General features: G+C 35.6%; 1 protein-coding gene across 1 annotated transcript; it reads left to right on the forward strand.

Annotated features, from left to right (window-relative positions):
• The first annotated feature begins 2318 nt into the window (after nucleotides 1–2318).
• On the forward strand, nucleotides 2319–16134 carry cbln4 (cerebellin 4 precursor). Its single transcript, XM_048178831.1, has 3 exons — nucleotides 2319–3102; nucleotides 14051–14167; nucleotides 15152–16134. The coding sequence occupies exons 1-3, from the start codon at nucleotides 2809–2811 to the stop codon at nucleotides 15347–15349; spliced, it is 609 nt and encodes a 202-aa protein (XP_048034788.1). The 5' UTR covers nucleotides 2319–2808; the 3' UTR covers nucleotides 15350–16134.
• The last annotated feature ends 507 nt before the right edge of the window (nucleotides 16135–16641 follow it).

Here is a 16641-nt window from a genome sequence, read left to right on the forward strand (position 1 = left end):
ACAACAAACTAGAATGACAGAATTGCATTGCTTAATAGTCCGACATTAGAGCAAATAACATTCACGGCTCCAACTTGAAATGCATAAAGCAGCGCCAAACGCATAAAGCCAAGTATTGAAACATTCACGACTCCATTACATTGCACATTAATTGCTTGTCTCTCTTATAACTTCACAATTTTGAGGCCTTAGTCTGATGTGCAGTATTCTCCTGAGACCCAGCAATTCATTTGTGTCCAATGCAGAGGCCATATATCTTTTGTTAATAGATATTAGACCAGACAGGCCTATTTGCATCAACTAGACATTAATACTGTTATATAGACATATAATTCTTTTTAATAAATTATTATGTATTTTTTTCTGGTCTGGTCAATGATATGAAGATATTATTTGAATATATAAATAATAATTTAATACAAACTGGAAATATATTAATATAAATATGGTTAATTATTGTTATTAATATATTCTTTAATCATTAATATTACAATAATTGTACAATATTACTTTATAATATATATAAAATATATATATTTAGAGATCGTTCATCATGGTGACCATAAAGCCCTTTTATATATATATATATATATATATATATATATATATATATATATATATATATATATATATATATATTGTATATACATATAAATAGTGTATATAAATACTCCATCTAAAAAAAAGTTTCTTAATTACCAAACACTATGTAAAAAAAATTCTGTTTACTGGATCTCAGGTGGATATTGAAAAATCATCTGACGTTACGCAACACTTCGGTCGTCACGGTGAGTTCACAGAGTCGGGCGTCATTAAAGGCAGGGTAGGTAAGAAATTTTGTTCCAAATTTGTTTAAACTTTCTATATATATACATGCATAATTAAAATGTAAGAACTCTGATAAAAAGAGTATAAAATCGAGTGACTCTAGACCGTTTAATCTGTATTAAACACAGCTCATTATTTCCATCCGGGACGAAACATAGGATTGGCTTAGGCGGCTGTCACTCTCTCGCAACCATGGCAACCACCCTTTTGCCACACATGACCTGCCCACTTGCGCGCGCACGTTTGATTTGGGGAATCCAAGAGGCATGGATCCTAGGAATACCAAAACAATGGCAGAGAAACAGCAAGCTAAATTCACAGTATCGGCCTATGCAGTTAGTGAAGGCAAACCAGGCAAAAAAAGGAAGACAGTAACAGTACAAGAAAAGGCAATGAACAAAAAGTCTTTGGATAAACAAAGAAATAAAACGCGAGTTAATATCGGCGTGGCTTTCCAGCGATGGCGAGAACTGAGGGAACTCAAGGGGCTGAAAAGTGACTCCTTGATGGCTTTATTTCTGCTGGACAGGTAAATCTTTCTTTTTGTATTTTGATCATACATATTTTTTTGTTTATTTTTTCATGAAGCATGTGTCATTAGCACACGTAGCTGCGTAATATAGCTAACATAACATTACTTAGCGAGCCGTAGTAGAGACGATAAATAATGATAGCTATAGTGTTGAATTGTGCATAATTTTACCCTCTGTCTAACTCTTTTACCATGTTCACCTGTAAGTTTACCTGCACGTTTTTTTTCGCCTTTGTTTTGTTTTTATATTCTCTACCTATGTTTACTGATGTCTTTATCTTGTATCTGTGTGTGTCGTACACACTTTGTTGTATGTGTGTGTTATTATTTTGTGTCTGCAATGCAGTTGTGAGTTGATATTTGAGTGTATGTTACTCTGTTGATCTGTAGAACAACGTATATGTTATGAATCTTACACGAAATTCATCTTCATCACAGTGTAAATGATGGTAATGGAAAAACGTGTATCATGCAACCTGTTTTTAGCTTTGCCTTATAGATAGCTCGTTAGCGAATCAAAAAATATATATTTTAAACTTTACCAATATCAATATGCTAGCTTGATAGTGAGTACTAAAATACATCTTGTTTGTTTATCTTCATAATTATAAAGTTATTTTTATTACATGTGATTCTGACATGATGTCACTACATGCCGTGCTCCTTCCTCTCCGCTCGTCTCAGGTAAATAATGCGTCTTCCAGCTCAGTGGTCGGAGTCACACGTTCATGCGTTTTGGGGGCGTGGCTTTGGAAGGAGCCCAGAAGGGAGGGGGTGGAGTGAATGGAAATAATGAGCTGTCTTTAAAACAGTCGTGAGAGGTCTACAGACACTCGATTTTTATACTTTCTTTTTCAGAGTACTTACATTTTAATTATGTATTGATATATAAATAAAGTTTAAACAAATTTTGAAAAAAAGTTTTTTATACATTTTTTTGCCTACCCTGCCTTTAAGGGTGTGCGCGCGCTAGAAGTGTCTTTTGGTCGAGAGAGAGAGAGAGAGAGAGAGAGAGGAACATCCACAGATGTGTTAAGGGGGTCATTGGAGTTTTGCTTTTGTTTACTTCTCTATTTTTATGGCGCAAAACTAATATGGACACGGAGTGGCGATTGCGCAGGCATTGCGGATAATTACCTCTGTGCGCGCTGAGAGGATTTTTACGCGGAGTCGCCAGGAACCTACGGAGAACCTGCAGCTCCAAAACTCGCCTGACCGATCTTCTGGAGTTGAAAACTATCAGTATCAATAACGCACAGGGATAACAATCAAAAAATGACTATAGATATAAGGTTGCTGCATCCACCTACGCGCATTTGGTGATTTGTAAATCAGCAGCTGGTGTCCGGACGGATGTTTGGCGTAAACGAGCACGAACACGGAGCAGAAGCGAAGTGACGGGATCAGGAGAGCCGTTTGGATTTTGGCTACATTGGAGATCGTTCATCATGGTGACCATAAAGCCCTTTAATAAGGCGTTTATCGACTGCGTGGCTCTTTTGTTCTGCCTGGCCGTCATGTTTGAGTTCGCTTTGGCTCAAAATGACACGGAACCCATCGTCCTGGAGGGCAAATGTCTGGTTGTTTGTGACTCGAACCCCGCCGACTGGAAGAGCTCGTCCTCGCCGCTCGGCATCTCCGTGCGCGCCGCCAACTCCAAAGTGGCTTTCTCTGCGGTGAGAAGCAACAACCACGAGCCCTCTGAGATGAGCAATAAAACGAGAATCATCTATTTTGACCAGGTAAGGCTGATGTTCATGTTTTTATGCATGTTATATTGAGACGAATAGTATTTTGACTGACTTTTCAGACCATCCAACTAGGTAAAGCTCGTGGGGTGGACTAGTAGTTTTGGGTTACACGTAGCTAATAAATTTTTTACTCCCTATTTCTCAGGATAGGTTTATTTTAAGTCAATTTATGTATACAGTAGTATCATACATTAAAGTTTTAACTACAACAACAACAAAAAAAGATAGTTTAACACACCTTTTCACAGCACAGCTCACCTTAAATAGCAAGGTGTGTTGTCACATTATATGGGGTAAGTTGTCACAACGGAACCTATATATATATATATATATATATATATATATATATATATATATATATATATATATATATATATAATTAAACTGATGTAATATTTGTAACACACTAAAAAAGAATTGTTGGTTTAACTTTAAAAAAGTAAGTTACCTGGTTACCTTAAAATTCAGTGAAATTAAAGATTTGAGTTAATGCAATGAAGGCGATTGATTTAATCAACAGAAACTCTAAATATTATGTTATCTGAACCACATTAATTATTGAAGTTGATTTGACAAAAGAAAAAATGTGATTACAAATCATTAATATAATTTGTATGCAATATAAGGCAGTGAATTTAAAGTGATGATAATACTGATTAACAGTCATTTAGGGGTTTTTTTAGAGGATCTAAGTGAAACTAATATTATGAATATTCAAATTACAACAGGCATAAAGCAAATTAAATTCATTTGTCATCATTATGACAGGTCACAATGCATTTTGCATTAGTTAATAATGCTCTAAATCTGATTACTGTGATAACTGGAATGAGTTCAGAGGCCAGTTATTATTTTGCATTTAACATTGACATTAAGATTACAGAATAATGTGAAAACATGTTCTTACTCTAAAGAATTCAAATTCAAAATTCATTTGGATGAGAGTTCAGGTAGCTAAATTCAGGATAGATTTTGTGTACATAATTGAAAGAGTTTGTTTCATAACTTTGGATATGATCAGATATTCACAGCTTCCCTATTGTAAGAACTGTGCCTAATTGTTCATAAATAATACATTGCAACTGTGCATGCTTGACACTGACAGCACATAAACGCATGTTTCCAGGCTTTCCATTATTGCAGCAGATACACAGGCATGAAACATCACTGTGATGGGCATTAGTGATAAGTCAAACTGTCAGGACTGTAAAGGGCAGAGATTTTTAGGGGTTCAAGCACGTAGTGCTGAAACCCTATTGTAATTGTTAGGATTATTAGGGGTTCAAGCACGAAGTGCTGAAACCCTATTGTAATTGTTAGGATTTTTATTATTATTATTATTATTATTATTATTATTCTTTTTCTTCTGCCGTAAAACGCATCGTGCAGCCCAAACCGTAAGGCCTAGAGACTTGAAACGTTGTCAAATGATAGTACAAAAATCGAGGAGAGGTTGACAAAGTATGACCCAAATCGGCCAATAGGTGGCGCTACAGCGATCAAATGCGCAAAATGGCTCATAACTCCTAAACCGTGTGTCACAGACTCAAGTGTCTTATATCATTGGAAAGCTGAGACCTTGACGAACAAAACGTATATCTCCGATTTCATTTCCGGTATGAAAATTTTTCCGCCATTTTGAATTTTGTCAAAAACCTACTTTTGCGAACTAGTCCTAGGTTTTTCATCCGATCGGAACCAAACCAGTGCAGAAATGTTCTATGGAGTCTAAAGATCAATAATTATCGAGAGAATTTTGAAATTTTGATTCACAGTCGCTAAGGGGCGCCAAAACATGCAATGTGGGCGGAGCCACTTTTACTAAAATGGCTATAACTCGAGAACCAAATGAGATATTTGCACCAAACTCGGAAGACATGTGTAGGGGCTCAATCTTTGGTCACGATAAAAAATCGCGTCGATTGGACACTAGGTGGCGCTATAACTTGAAAAAAACATAAAAACGGTTGTAACTATGCAACCGTTAGTCCGATTGACTTAAAATTTGGCATGCAGTGTCTTGGTCCAAGGGGGCATGACAATCTATGAGGACATTGGCGTATCTCAAAAAACATGGCCGCCATCGGCCAATGAAGTTTGAGCACCTATTAGACAAGGTTAACGGAGGTCGATCGGAACGAAACTCGATGGGCATGTTCGACTCATGGTCCTAAAGGTCTGTAAGAATTTTGAAAGAAATCGGCCACAAGTTGGCGCTAACGAGTTTTACGCCTCGGCAATCACGTGGTGTTTCATAAAACCACACAATATGCACAGCATTTGATAGATCTACTCATGCTGAACAACTTTGCCTCAAGAACCAATGCTGTCAATCAAATCGTTCATTAATTATTCACAAATATGTGAAAAACCTACTTTTGCGAACTAGTCCTAGGTTTTTCGCCCGATCGGAATGAAACCAGTGTAGAACAATTCTATGGTCTCTCTAGATCAATAATTATCAAAAAAAAGTTGAACTTTACCCTTTGGATCACTATAACTGGGTCATTTAGAAAATGGGCGTGGCTAAATATACCCAAAAGCCTATAAAACCTAAACAAAAAGTCAGATCTTCACCAAAATAGGTGAGCACATGCAACGTATGACTCTAAAGAAGCATGCCAATTTTCGTGTAAATCGGACAATAGGTGGCGCTATAATTGTGAAAAAACTTTAAAAAACATATGGTTTTAATGGTTTTAGATGAAAATATATATAACTTTGGATGCGTCTGACTTATTTTCACGGGAGTCACTTCTTTAGACTCCTGAATCCTTGCCGAGTCTAACGATACCAAATATGGTAGGTTTCGGCTTATGGTTTGTGCTACGTTGTGATTTAGCGCTTAAAAAACTTTTGCGAATATCTTCGAAACCGTTAGTCCGATCGAGACGAAACCAGCGTAGGAAACACGCAACCTAAGTTGGTTTACTATATGTTAAAGCCCAAATGTCAAAATTTTGATGGGAAGTGGCAAAAAAATCCAATAAAAGTCTTTCATGGGTCATTTTTTACGCTCTCTTATATATAACTGTCTATAACTTCAAAATGGAATGAGATATTTTCACCAAATTTGGCACACATATGTATGGGCTAGCTCTGAGGACACCCAAAAAAAGTGGTGGAGATCGGGCAACAGATGGCGCTATAACTGTCAAAAAACCTTTAAAAACCATGTTTTTCCATACTGAATTGCCTGTATTGGCTGTAAATGGCCTTTTCCGTCTATGATCTAAATGTTTACATGCTTGCTAAATAAAATATAATAACTTATTATGTGCTTAAAGGCCTTAAATGCTTGAACCCCGGTAAATGCTGCTTGCAGCTTTAATTATTATTATTATTATTTTTCTTCTGCCGTAAAACGCATCGTGCAGCCCAAACCGTAAATGCTAGAGACTTGAAACTTTGTCAAATGATAGTACAAAAATCGAGGAGAGGTTGACAAAGTATGACCCAAATCGGCCAATAGGTGGCGCTACAGCAATCAAATGCGCAAAATGGCTCATAACTCCTAAACCGTTTGTCGTAGATTTAAAAAATTACATATTTGGAATCCTTGGGTCAAGGCGGTTAAAAGCGTAGAAGATCAGATTCGCTCTGCGAGGTCCCGTTTTCCCGCCATTTTGAATTTTGTCCAAAACCTACTTTTGCGAACTAGTCCTAGGTTTTTCGCCCGATCGGAACCAAACCAGTGCAGAAATGTTCTCTGGACTCTGAATATCAAAAGTTATCAAAAAAAAGTTGAAATTTTGATTAACGGTCGCTAAGGGGCCCCAAAACATACGCTAAGGGCGGAGCCACTTTTACTAAAATGGCTATAACTCAAGAACGAAATGAGATATTTGCACCAAACTTGGTACACATGTTTAGGGGCTTAATCTTTGGTCACGATAAAAAAACTGCGTCGATTGGACACTAGGTGGCGCTATAACTTGAAAAAAACTTAAAAACAGTTGTAACTATGCAACCGTTAGTCCGATTGACTTGAAATTTGGCATGCAGTGTCTTGGTCCAAGGGGGGCATGATATTCTATGAGGACATTAGCGTATCTCAAAATACATGGCCGCCATCGGCCAATGAAGTTTGAGCACCTATTAGACAAGGTTAACGGAGGTCGATCGGAACGAAACTCGATGGGCATGTTCGAGTCATGGTCCTAAAGGTCTGTAAGAATTTTGAAAGAAATCGGCCACAAGTTGGCGCTAACGAGTTTTATGCCTCAGCAATCATGTGGTGTTTCATAAAACCACACAATATCCATATCATTTGATAGATCTCCTCATCCTGAACAACTTTGCCTCAAGAACCAATGCTGTCAATCAAATCGTTCATTAATTATTTGCAAATATGTGAAAAACATACTTTTGCGAACTAGTCCTAGGTTTTTCGCCCGATCGGAACGAAACCAGTGTAGGACAATTCTATGGACTCTCTAGATCAATAATTATCAAAAAAAAGTTGAACTTTGCCCTTTGGGTCGCTATAACTGGGTCATTTAGAAAATGGGCGTGGCTAAATATACCCCAAATCCTATAAAACCTAAACAAAAAGTCAGATCTTCACCAAAATAGGTGAGCACATGAAGTATATGACTCTAAAGAGGCATGCCAATTTTCGTGTAAATCGGACAATAGGTGGCGCTATAATTGTGAAAAAACTTTAAAAAACATATGGTTTTAATGGTTTTAGATGAAAATATATATAACTTTGGATGTGTCAGACTTATTTTCACAGGACTCACTTCTTTAGACTCCTGAATCCTTGCCGAGTCTAACGATACCAAATATGGCAGGTTTCGGCCTATGGTTTGTGCTACGTTGTGATTTAGCGCTTAAAAAACTTTTGCGAATATCTTCGAAACCGTTAGTCCGATCGAGACGAAACCAGCCTAGGAAACACGCAACCTAAGTTGGTTTACTATATGTTAAAGCCCAAATGTCAAAATTTTGATGGGAAGTGGCAAAAAAATCCAATCAAAGTCTTTCATGGGTCATTTTTTATGCTCTCTTATATATAAGTGTCTATAACTTCACAACGAAATGAGATATTTTCACCAAATTTGGCACACATATGTATGGGCACACTCTGAGGACACCCAAAAAAAGTGGTGGACATCGGGCAACAGATGGCGCTATAACTGTCAAAAAACCTTTAAAAACCATGTTTTTCCTTACTGAATTGCCTGTATTGGCTGTAAATGGTCTTTTCCGTCTATGATCTATATGTTTACATGCTTGCTAAATAAAATATAATAACTTATTATGTGCTTAAAGGCCTTAAATGCTTGAACCCCGGTAAATGCTGCTTGCAGCTTTAATTTCTTATTGTATTGCTGATTTTAGCTGCGTTTGTGTAAAAAGAGGTGCGTACTGCCCTAGCTTTTTCTCATCCATCTAGGGGCCATGTCATGCTTAACTTTAGCCTTTAGCTTTATGAAAAATTTTAATTGGAAAAATTCATGAATGTGCTGAATTCATAACATACTGTGTTTTAAATTACTCCCATTCCGTTTAATAGGAACATTAACGTGAAAAGAAGTAAGCTTGGCTTTGTGAGAAAATATTTATATTCACTGTGTGTTTTGGTGCACACAGATCTGGCAAAGCACGACCCTACCTGATTTCATTCAGTTCGCTTTCTTGGTCAAAGACGTGGTAGAATTAATGAGCGAACGTCATTATGCAGGGTCAAATCAAACAGAGCCTGCAAGATGTGAATGCCTGAAAAAAAAAAAAAAAAAAATAAATAAAATTTTATTACCAATATCCTTGAAATGAATGAAAAAATTGTGCTGGAGATGAAGTCGATGTGTGTTCGTATTTCACAATTAAATTATTTCCCAAATGAAAAAGAAGGAACATGTGTCTCTCTGAAGATTACTTACGCTTCCTTACAAACTTATCTTTTACTCACCCCACTGTTGTTCCAAACCTTGACATAAAAGTGAAACAGAAGAAGAAAGATGTTTTCCATGCAATTACAATGAATGGTGACTGAAGATACAAATCCTACAAAAGGATGCATAAGCACCATAAAGGCTGTCTAAAATAACTTGTGCATTTATTTTCCAATTAAGGCTTCTGAAGTCATACGATTTCTTTGTGTGGAACAGATTGAAATTTACTTAAGTATTCGCTGAAAGTGAAAAGATCATTATCCACACCGTCCATCTCTGAATGAATCATTCTGTCTTATTCTTTCAATTAATCAATTGATCCAGTTCAGAAAACCAATCTGAATTATTTGTTCATTGATCAAACTGATGATCAAAATTCAACTCACTGACTCAATGATCCATTCACTTTGGTCATGGAAAATATTATTGAATAAGATCTGAAGCCATATGGTTTGACAGATTGAAATTTACTCCATTATTCACTGAAAGTATGAAAAGTTCATTAATCACACTGTCCACCTATGAATGAATCATTCTGTCAGATCTTTTCAATGAATCAACTGATCCAGTTCCCAGAAAACATGAAAAGACTGATTTATCTGACTGATCCGATTCTCAAATTCAACTCACTGATTCAATGATCTGTGGTCATGGGAAATATTATTGAATAAAATCTGAAGCCATATGGTTTCTTTGTGTGTGCAACAGATTATCATTAATCATTAATCACACTGCGAATGAATCATTCTGTCAGATCTGATTTATCTGATCCGAAATTCAACTCACTGATTCAATGATCCGTTCACTTTGGTCATGGGAGATATTATTGAATAAGATCTGAAGCTATATGATTTCTTTGTGTAAGAAAAATATTGAAATTTACATCGGTATTCACTGAAGTATGAAGAGTTTATTATTCACACTGAATCAATTGATCCAGTTCAGAAAACCAATCTGAATTATTTGTTCATGGATCAAACTGATTGATCTGACTGATTCACTTCCCAAATTTAACTCAATGACTCAGTGATCCATTCACTTTGGTCATGGAAAATATTATTGTATAAGATCTGAAGCCATATGATTTCTTTGTGTGTGGAAGAGATTGAAATGTACTTTAATATTCACTGAAAGTATATTGAAAGTTCATTAATCACACTGTCCACCTCTGAATGAATCATTCTGTCAGTTTTTTTTCATGAATCAACTGATCCAGTTCCCAGAAATCATGAAAAGACTGATTGATCTGACTGATCTGAAATTCAACTCACTGATTCAATGATCTGTTCACTTTGGTCATGGGAGATATTATTGAATAAGATCTGAAGCTATATGATTTCTTTGTGTGAGAAAAAGATTGAAATTTACTTCGGTATTCACTGAAGTATGAAGAGTTTATTATTCACAGTGAATCAATTGATCCAGTTCAGAAAACCAATCTGAATTATTTGTTTGTGGATCAAACTGATTGATCTGACTGATTCACTTCCCAAATTTAACTCAGTTATCCATTCACTTTGGTCATGGAAAATATTATTGTATAAGATCTGAAGCCATATGATTTCTTTGTGTGTGGAACAGATTGAAATTTACTTTAATATTCACTGAAAGTATATGGAAAGTTCTTTAATCACACAGTCCACCTGTGAATGAATCATTCTATCAGATCTTTTCAATGAATCAACTGATCCAGTTCCCAGAAAACATGAAAAGACTGATTGATCTGACTGATCCGATTCACAAATTCAGCTCACTGATTCAATGATCCGTTCACTTTGGTCATGGGAAATATTATTGAATAAGATCTGAAGCTATTGTATGCCTTCAAAAGACTTGAAATATAGTGCACAACAACTTGTACGGTGCTTTTACATTCTTTTTGATGCCTGAAACCCCCATTTGTAATGGAAAAAGAGACCGACTACATTATTCAAAATCTTTTTTTCTGTTCCACAGAAGAAGGAAATTCATATGGGTTTGGAAAAAAAAAATGAGGGAAAGCAAATGAATTAGCATTTTAGGATGATCCATTCCTTTAATTCCTAAAGATTTCGCCAGGTAAACTTGTCTCTTTTGCTGAGATACACTGGAAGCTGTATACATTTTGCCCTTGAGGAACCATTATTCCACTCTCATTGCTTTGGCTGCAGGAAACTGCAAAAATAATGTAAAAACAAAAGTGCAGGACTGACCAGCTGCCCTCAGCCACTGAGCTCCAGCACCTTGACACACATAACACCATCCAATCACCTGGCCTGGCACGTCTCTTGCTCGGGGTTGCTTGGAGCTCACAGACTGCAAGAGAGAGATTCTGTCCTTGTGAATGTACCAAGAGCTTTGTGAACCAACAAAAGAGCTGGATGTTTGGGATGCTGAGTAATCCTAGTGCATTATCACAGCTAGTTTATGTGGAAAGCAAAGCCTTCTGAGTTTAGTGTCACTGCTGCACTGCTCTATAAATATTCATGGATCATATAGAGTGAGGCCCTGAATCTAAGAGCGTGAGCAAAAATGCATACAAAAAATCTTATGAAAATTATAAGTGAAAAGTAAATTAAAGGTGATAGAGAGGATTTTTTCGTCGACTGAGAATCCAAAGACTGTTACTGAGTTTTTGAAATGAGCGCATGCGTAAGAACAACCCCCCTCCTTCACAACACATTTCAAAGGAACACCTCCCAAAACTCGTAAACACTCGTATTGGAACACGAGTGTTTACCACCGGCATTCGCTGTGTCGTGTTTTTTGGATTCATTATGTTGGACTCACCGCAGGTAACTCATAATCTGCAGTTGTTACTCCTGTCTCCTGACAAAAACATTGCATGCAGCGCCTGTAGAGTGTGGAAAGTTACTGGAGCGCGCAGCCGCACTCGTCTCTCAAAAGGAACGTCACGCCAGTGATTGACAAGCCAGAGGGCCAATGATGTTTTTAAGGCCCTACCTCGTGCACAGATGATGTATATTAATATTATTACTTTCAGTGCACCTAATAAATAGTCTTTTATCAGTTAGTAAAGACAGTTTCAAGTAATATTGCAAAAATGTATAAAACAAAACATCCTCTTTAGCACCTTTAATTTTAACTGCAGTTTAAAAAATAAAGGTTCCTTATCAGCTTATTGGCATATATTTAAATAAAGTTATTTATTAGTATTCTCGTCGCTTCATAACATTAAGGCTGAACCACTGTAGTCATGTCGACCGTTTTAACAATGTCTTTAGTACCTTTCTGGACCTTGTAAATGTTGATTATATTGCTGTCTATGCTCTCATATACCTCTCGGATTTCATCAAAAATATCTTAATTTGTGTTCCGAAGATGAACGAAGGTCTTACAGGTTTGGAACAACATGAAGGTGAGTCATAAATGACAGAAATTTCATTTTTGGGTGAACTAACCCTTTAATATCAATGGAACCTTTTCAATGTACAAAAGTGGATCATTAGATTATTAAAATAGTTCTTTTAAGAACTCATCAGGTTCTTTGGAACCAAAAATTGTTCTTCTATGGCATCACTACAAAATCCCCTTTTGGAACCTTTATTTTTTTTAAGAGTTGCCTGACATGAATCAAACCTGATGATCATGTTCTCCAGCATGATTTGAGATTTTCCAAAGAGCAAAGGCACAAAGGTCTGTACAAAGGCACATGATCAGTGTCACAATATGACTTAATCGTTTTACATCAGAACTTTTCTTTTGTTTGAAAGGTTTCAAAATCTGAAACTTTCTTTTCTTTTTCCAGGTTTAAATGAAAAAAAAAAAAAAAAAAATCCCAGTGCTTTAGACTTTTGGACCCCATAAGAGCCTATATATTTGTTATGGAAGCTTGTTTCCGTCACTGAATAAAAATTTTTTTTTTTTAAAAATGTAATTGCGAATTTTTCTCACATCTCACAATTCTGACTTTTTTCTCAGAATTGCGAGATATAAAGTCGCAATTGCGTGTTATAAAGTCAGAGTCAGGCTTCTTTTACTCAGAATTGGAATTATATCTCACAATTCTGACTTTATAACTCGCAATTGCAACTTTATGTCACAATTCTGAGAAAAAAGTCAGAATTGCGAGATGTAAACTTGTAATTTTGAGATAAAAAGTTGCAATTATCTTTTCTTTTTTTTTAATTCTGTGGTGGATACAAGCTTCCATAATTTGTGGCCATTCATAAAAAAAAGAAGAAGAAGCTGAAGCTCTCCCTTCTGTTTGAGTTTTTCTTCAGCTGTAATAAAGCCAAGATCAAAAGAGAGAGTAGAGTGTACAAATTTAACTTTGTGCTGGCAGGGGTCAATGTTCACACTCCATCCACTCATCTTTGTGTCTACAAAAATGTCAGTGAGGTGAAAACAATAAATACACTTTCTTTTTGATGTTCACTTCAATCAATATTACCGAACATGACCTGAAATTTCATCAGTTTTGAGAACACTGAGTTTTAATCCTAGGAAACCTGTTCCAGGTCCTAACAGCATTTGATTCAAGTTTAGTTGTAGTTTTTGGACTTTTAGAAATAGAAATCTTTTGTCACAATAGGAACTGTATAGCAACCCAAAACAAACGGTTAAACTGAATCATTTATGATGCCTCGGTGCATTATAAAGGCTGTGGAAACATATCTTTTCGTGGTGCATGTCCCGCTTCAGATGCATTTTCTGTCTCCTGCGCAAGTGAAAATCCACCTATGATTGATTGCCCTGCATTTGATGTAGTTCATGGTGCCTCATCACGGCATTAGAATGGAATCACGGTCAACATGACATAGTGTGACGGTAGGAAATCCTGAGTATTGTTTCATCGCTGCAGAGAATTATTATAGAAAAGTCCCATTTTAAGCATGAATGCATTCATTTCATTCCAGCTGCCTTTTCTAATCTCACAATAACGTTTTTTTTCAAGGTCTTTCTTTCGAGTTTTTAGCATCACAGGTATACGTATTTCACAGAACAAATCATTGTATAGTCTGGATAGGATATTCCATTGTAATGGCAACTGTTGAATTCTCTGTCAGGACTGATACCTCTGAAATACTCTTTTGCAGGTTCTTGTCAACATAGGAAATTATTTCACGCTGGAATCCGTCTTTCTTTGTCCCCGGAAAGGAGTCTACAGTTTTAACTTCCACGTTATCAAAGTGTACCAGAGCCAGACTATACAAGTGAGCACAGAAAGAAAATATTTCATCACCTAAATTTTAATATCATATTTGAGTTGCATAATGAACATACGGTTAGAGAATATAGAAATTGGGTAAAATTTGAAGCCTGTATAAATTTTATACAGCATTTTAAATTCTTTACAATACACCTTATAGTCAGTATATTTAAACATAAGCATTTAAAATCTAATTTTTAATTTTATATAATTAATTGATAATTTTTAAATATATTATTTGTCATGCAGGAATTCTAATAGTACTTTTTTCAGATATTATAAGGACACTTATACTTTCATTTACAAAAAAAAATCATAAGATTGTGTTCAATAACTCTAGTTAAATATATTTAACATGATTCATGTTGTTGAAATTGTTTTTGTAACTAAAAAGCAAAAATTAGCTTATAATCGATCATGTAAAATTTTCTTAAAATAAAGTACATGCATTATTATTTTGTTAAATATAGTTTTTTTATAAGGTATTTCAAGCTTAATTATGAAAAAATAATTTTAACAATATTTTACTGTAAACATATTTTGTTAAGTATTACATAGATTTTAATTGTAAATATAAGGTGATCCATACTTTCTCATTTATATATATATATTTTTTTACAGTACTTTACAGTGAAATTGCATGCATTATAACTTAATTTTTCATTTTATTGAATGGTGACTAACAATTTACAGGTTTACTGTAGTGTATTTCCTTTAAAATTGCTCATATTTTTTACCGTGATGATTGTTGTGATTGTTGTGAATTGTTGTGATTTTTTACCGTGATCACAACAATATTGTGAATATATAGTGAATTACAATATAAGGAACTATGAATATTTTTACAATATTATACTGTATGCAAGCTTTAATTTTTTAAGTCAAAATTTCTTTTCATAAATGAAATAATTTTTCCTGCCATTGAATAAGTCCTGTCACACTTGTATATTTGAGATCTCTGGATTGATTTTCTCTCTTTGTATTACAGGTGAATTTAATGCTGAATGGAAAACCAGTCATCTCTGCCTTCGCGGGTGACAAAGACGTCACACGTGAGGCTGCCACCAATGGAGTCCTCCTGCACCTCAACAAAGAAGACAAGGTTTATCTGAAACTGGAGAAGGGGAATCTGGTAGGAGGATGGCAGTACTCCACCTTTTCTGGCTTTCTTGTTTTTCCTCTGTAAAGCAAACAAAAAGACCGCCACCTTTGCTGTCCAGTCGTCATTGTGTAACCAGCCCTTCAGCATCAATCGGAGGCACCCAAATGGAATCATAATTCCAGACATTCATTCAGCTGTTGTTTGCGGACTACTGGAAAATGCGTCGGTGACGGTGAATCTGGCGAGACGACATCTACTTCAGTGCAATATCACTTTCTGCTAAGTCGATCCAGGGTGCAACACATCATGTCAGACTGTTCGTTCATTTCGTTCGTATGTATTGGTTTTTAGCGTGTGGTTTTTAGTGAAATGAGGGATCCTGATTAATAAGGTAATTTCCTGTCCGAGAGGAAATGCACGAAACAGTCTCGCCACTTGAAGGCGCAATATTTCAATAACCTTGCACTTCACCATGCGTATTTAAAAAAAAAAAAAAAAATGTAAAAATATCATTGTTTTCAAGCAAATACACCTTTATATGTAAATTAGACTTGTTAATGCTAAATGTCAATGCTGTTAGCCTGACACAATTAATGTGCTATTTATCGCCATGAAAAGCAGATGGTAAAAAAAAAAAAAAAAAACTTTATTTAAAAGTGTTTCCATTTGTTTCATTTGATCAAATGAGAATAATGACCATATTTCCCAACATGCTCTGTACTTTCTGCATTTTAAAGCATTGCAATGGTTGAGTGAGGAGTCGCTCATCCAAAATCGCATACTTCCCTACCAGGGCTTGACATTAAAGGATTAGTTCACTTTATAATTAAAATTTCCTGATAATTTACTCACCCCCATGTCATCCAAGATGTAAATGTCTTTCTTTCTTCAGTCGAAAAGAAATTAAGGTTTTTGATGAAAACATTCCAGGATTTTTCTCCATATAGTGGACTTCAGTGGATCCCAAACGGTTGAAGGTCAAAATTACAGTTTACAGCGATCCCAGATGAGAAATAAGGGTCTTATCTAGAGAAACCGTCGCTCATTTTCTAAAACAAAAAATAACATTTTATATGTTTTAACCATAAATGATCATCTTGAACTAGCTCTCTTCTTCTCTATTTGAATTCCAGCAGTGTAGACTCTGCTAAGTGTATTACTGCCCTCCACAGGTCAAAGTTTGAACTAAATTGTCATATACAATATGCTAGTGCAAGTATATAACAATTAGTTCAAACTTTGACCTGTGGAGGGCAGTAATAAGTGAAATGCATGTGTAACAGTATAGCGGATCTGTGCGTCAGCTCATAAAGTGACAGCAGCCTAATATACCTGCTGCCAAATTATGAAATAATTTTAAAAATATCTTTATAGCA

The sequence above is a fragment of the Megalobrama amblycephala genome, linkage group LG24 (genome assembly GCF_018812025.1).
Source record: "Megalobrama amblycephala isolate DHTTF-2021 linkage group LG24, ASM1881202v1, whole genome shotgun sequence".
NCBI lineage: Eukaryota > Metazoa > Chordata > Actinopteri > Cypriniformes > Xenocyprididae > Megalobrama > Megalobrama amblycephala.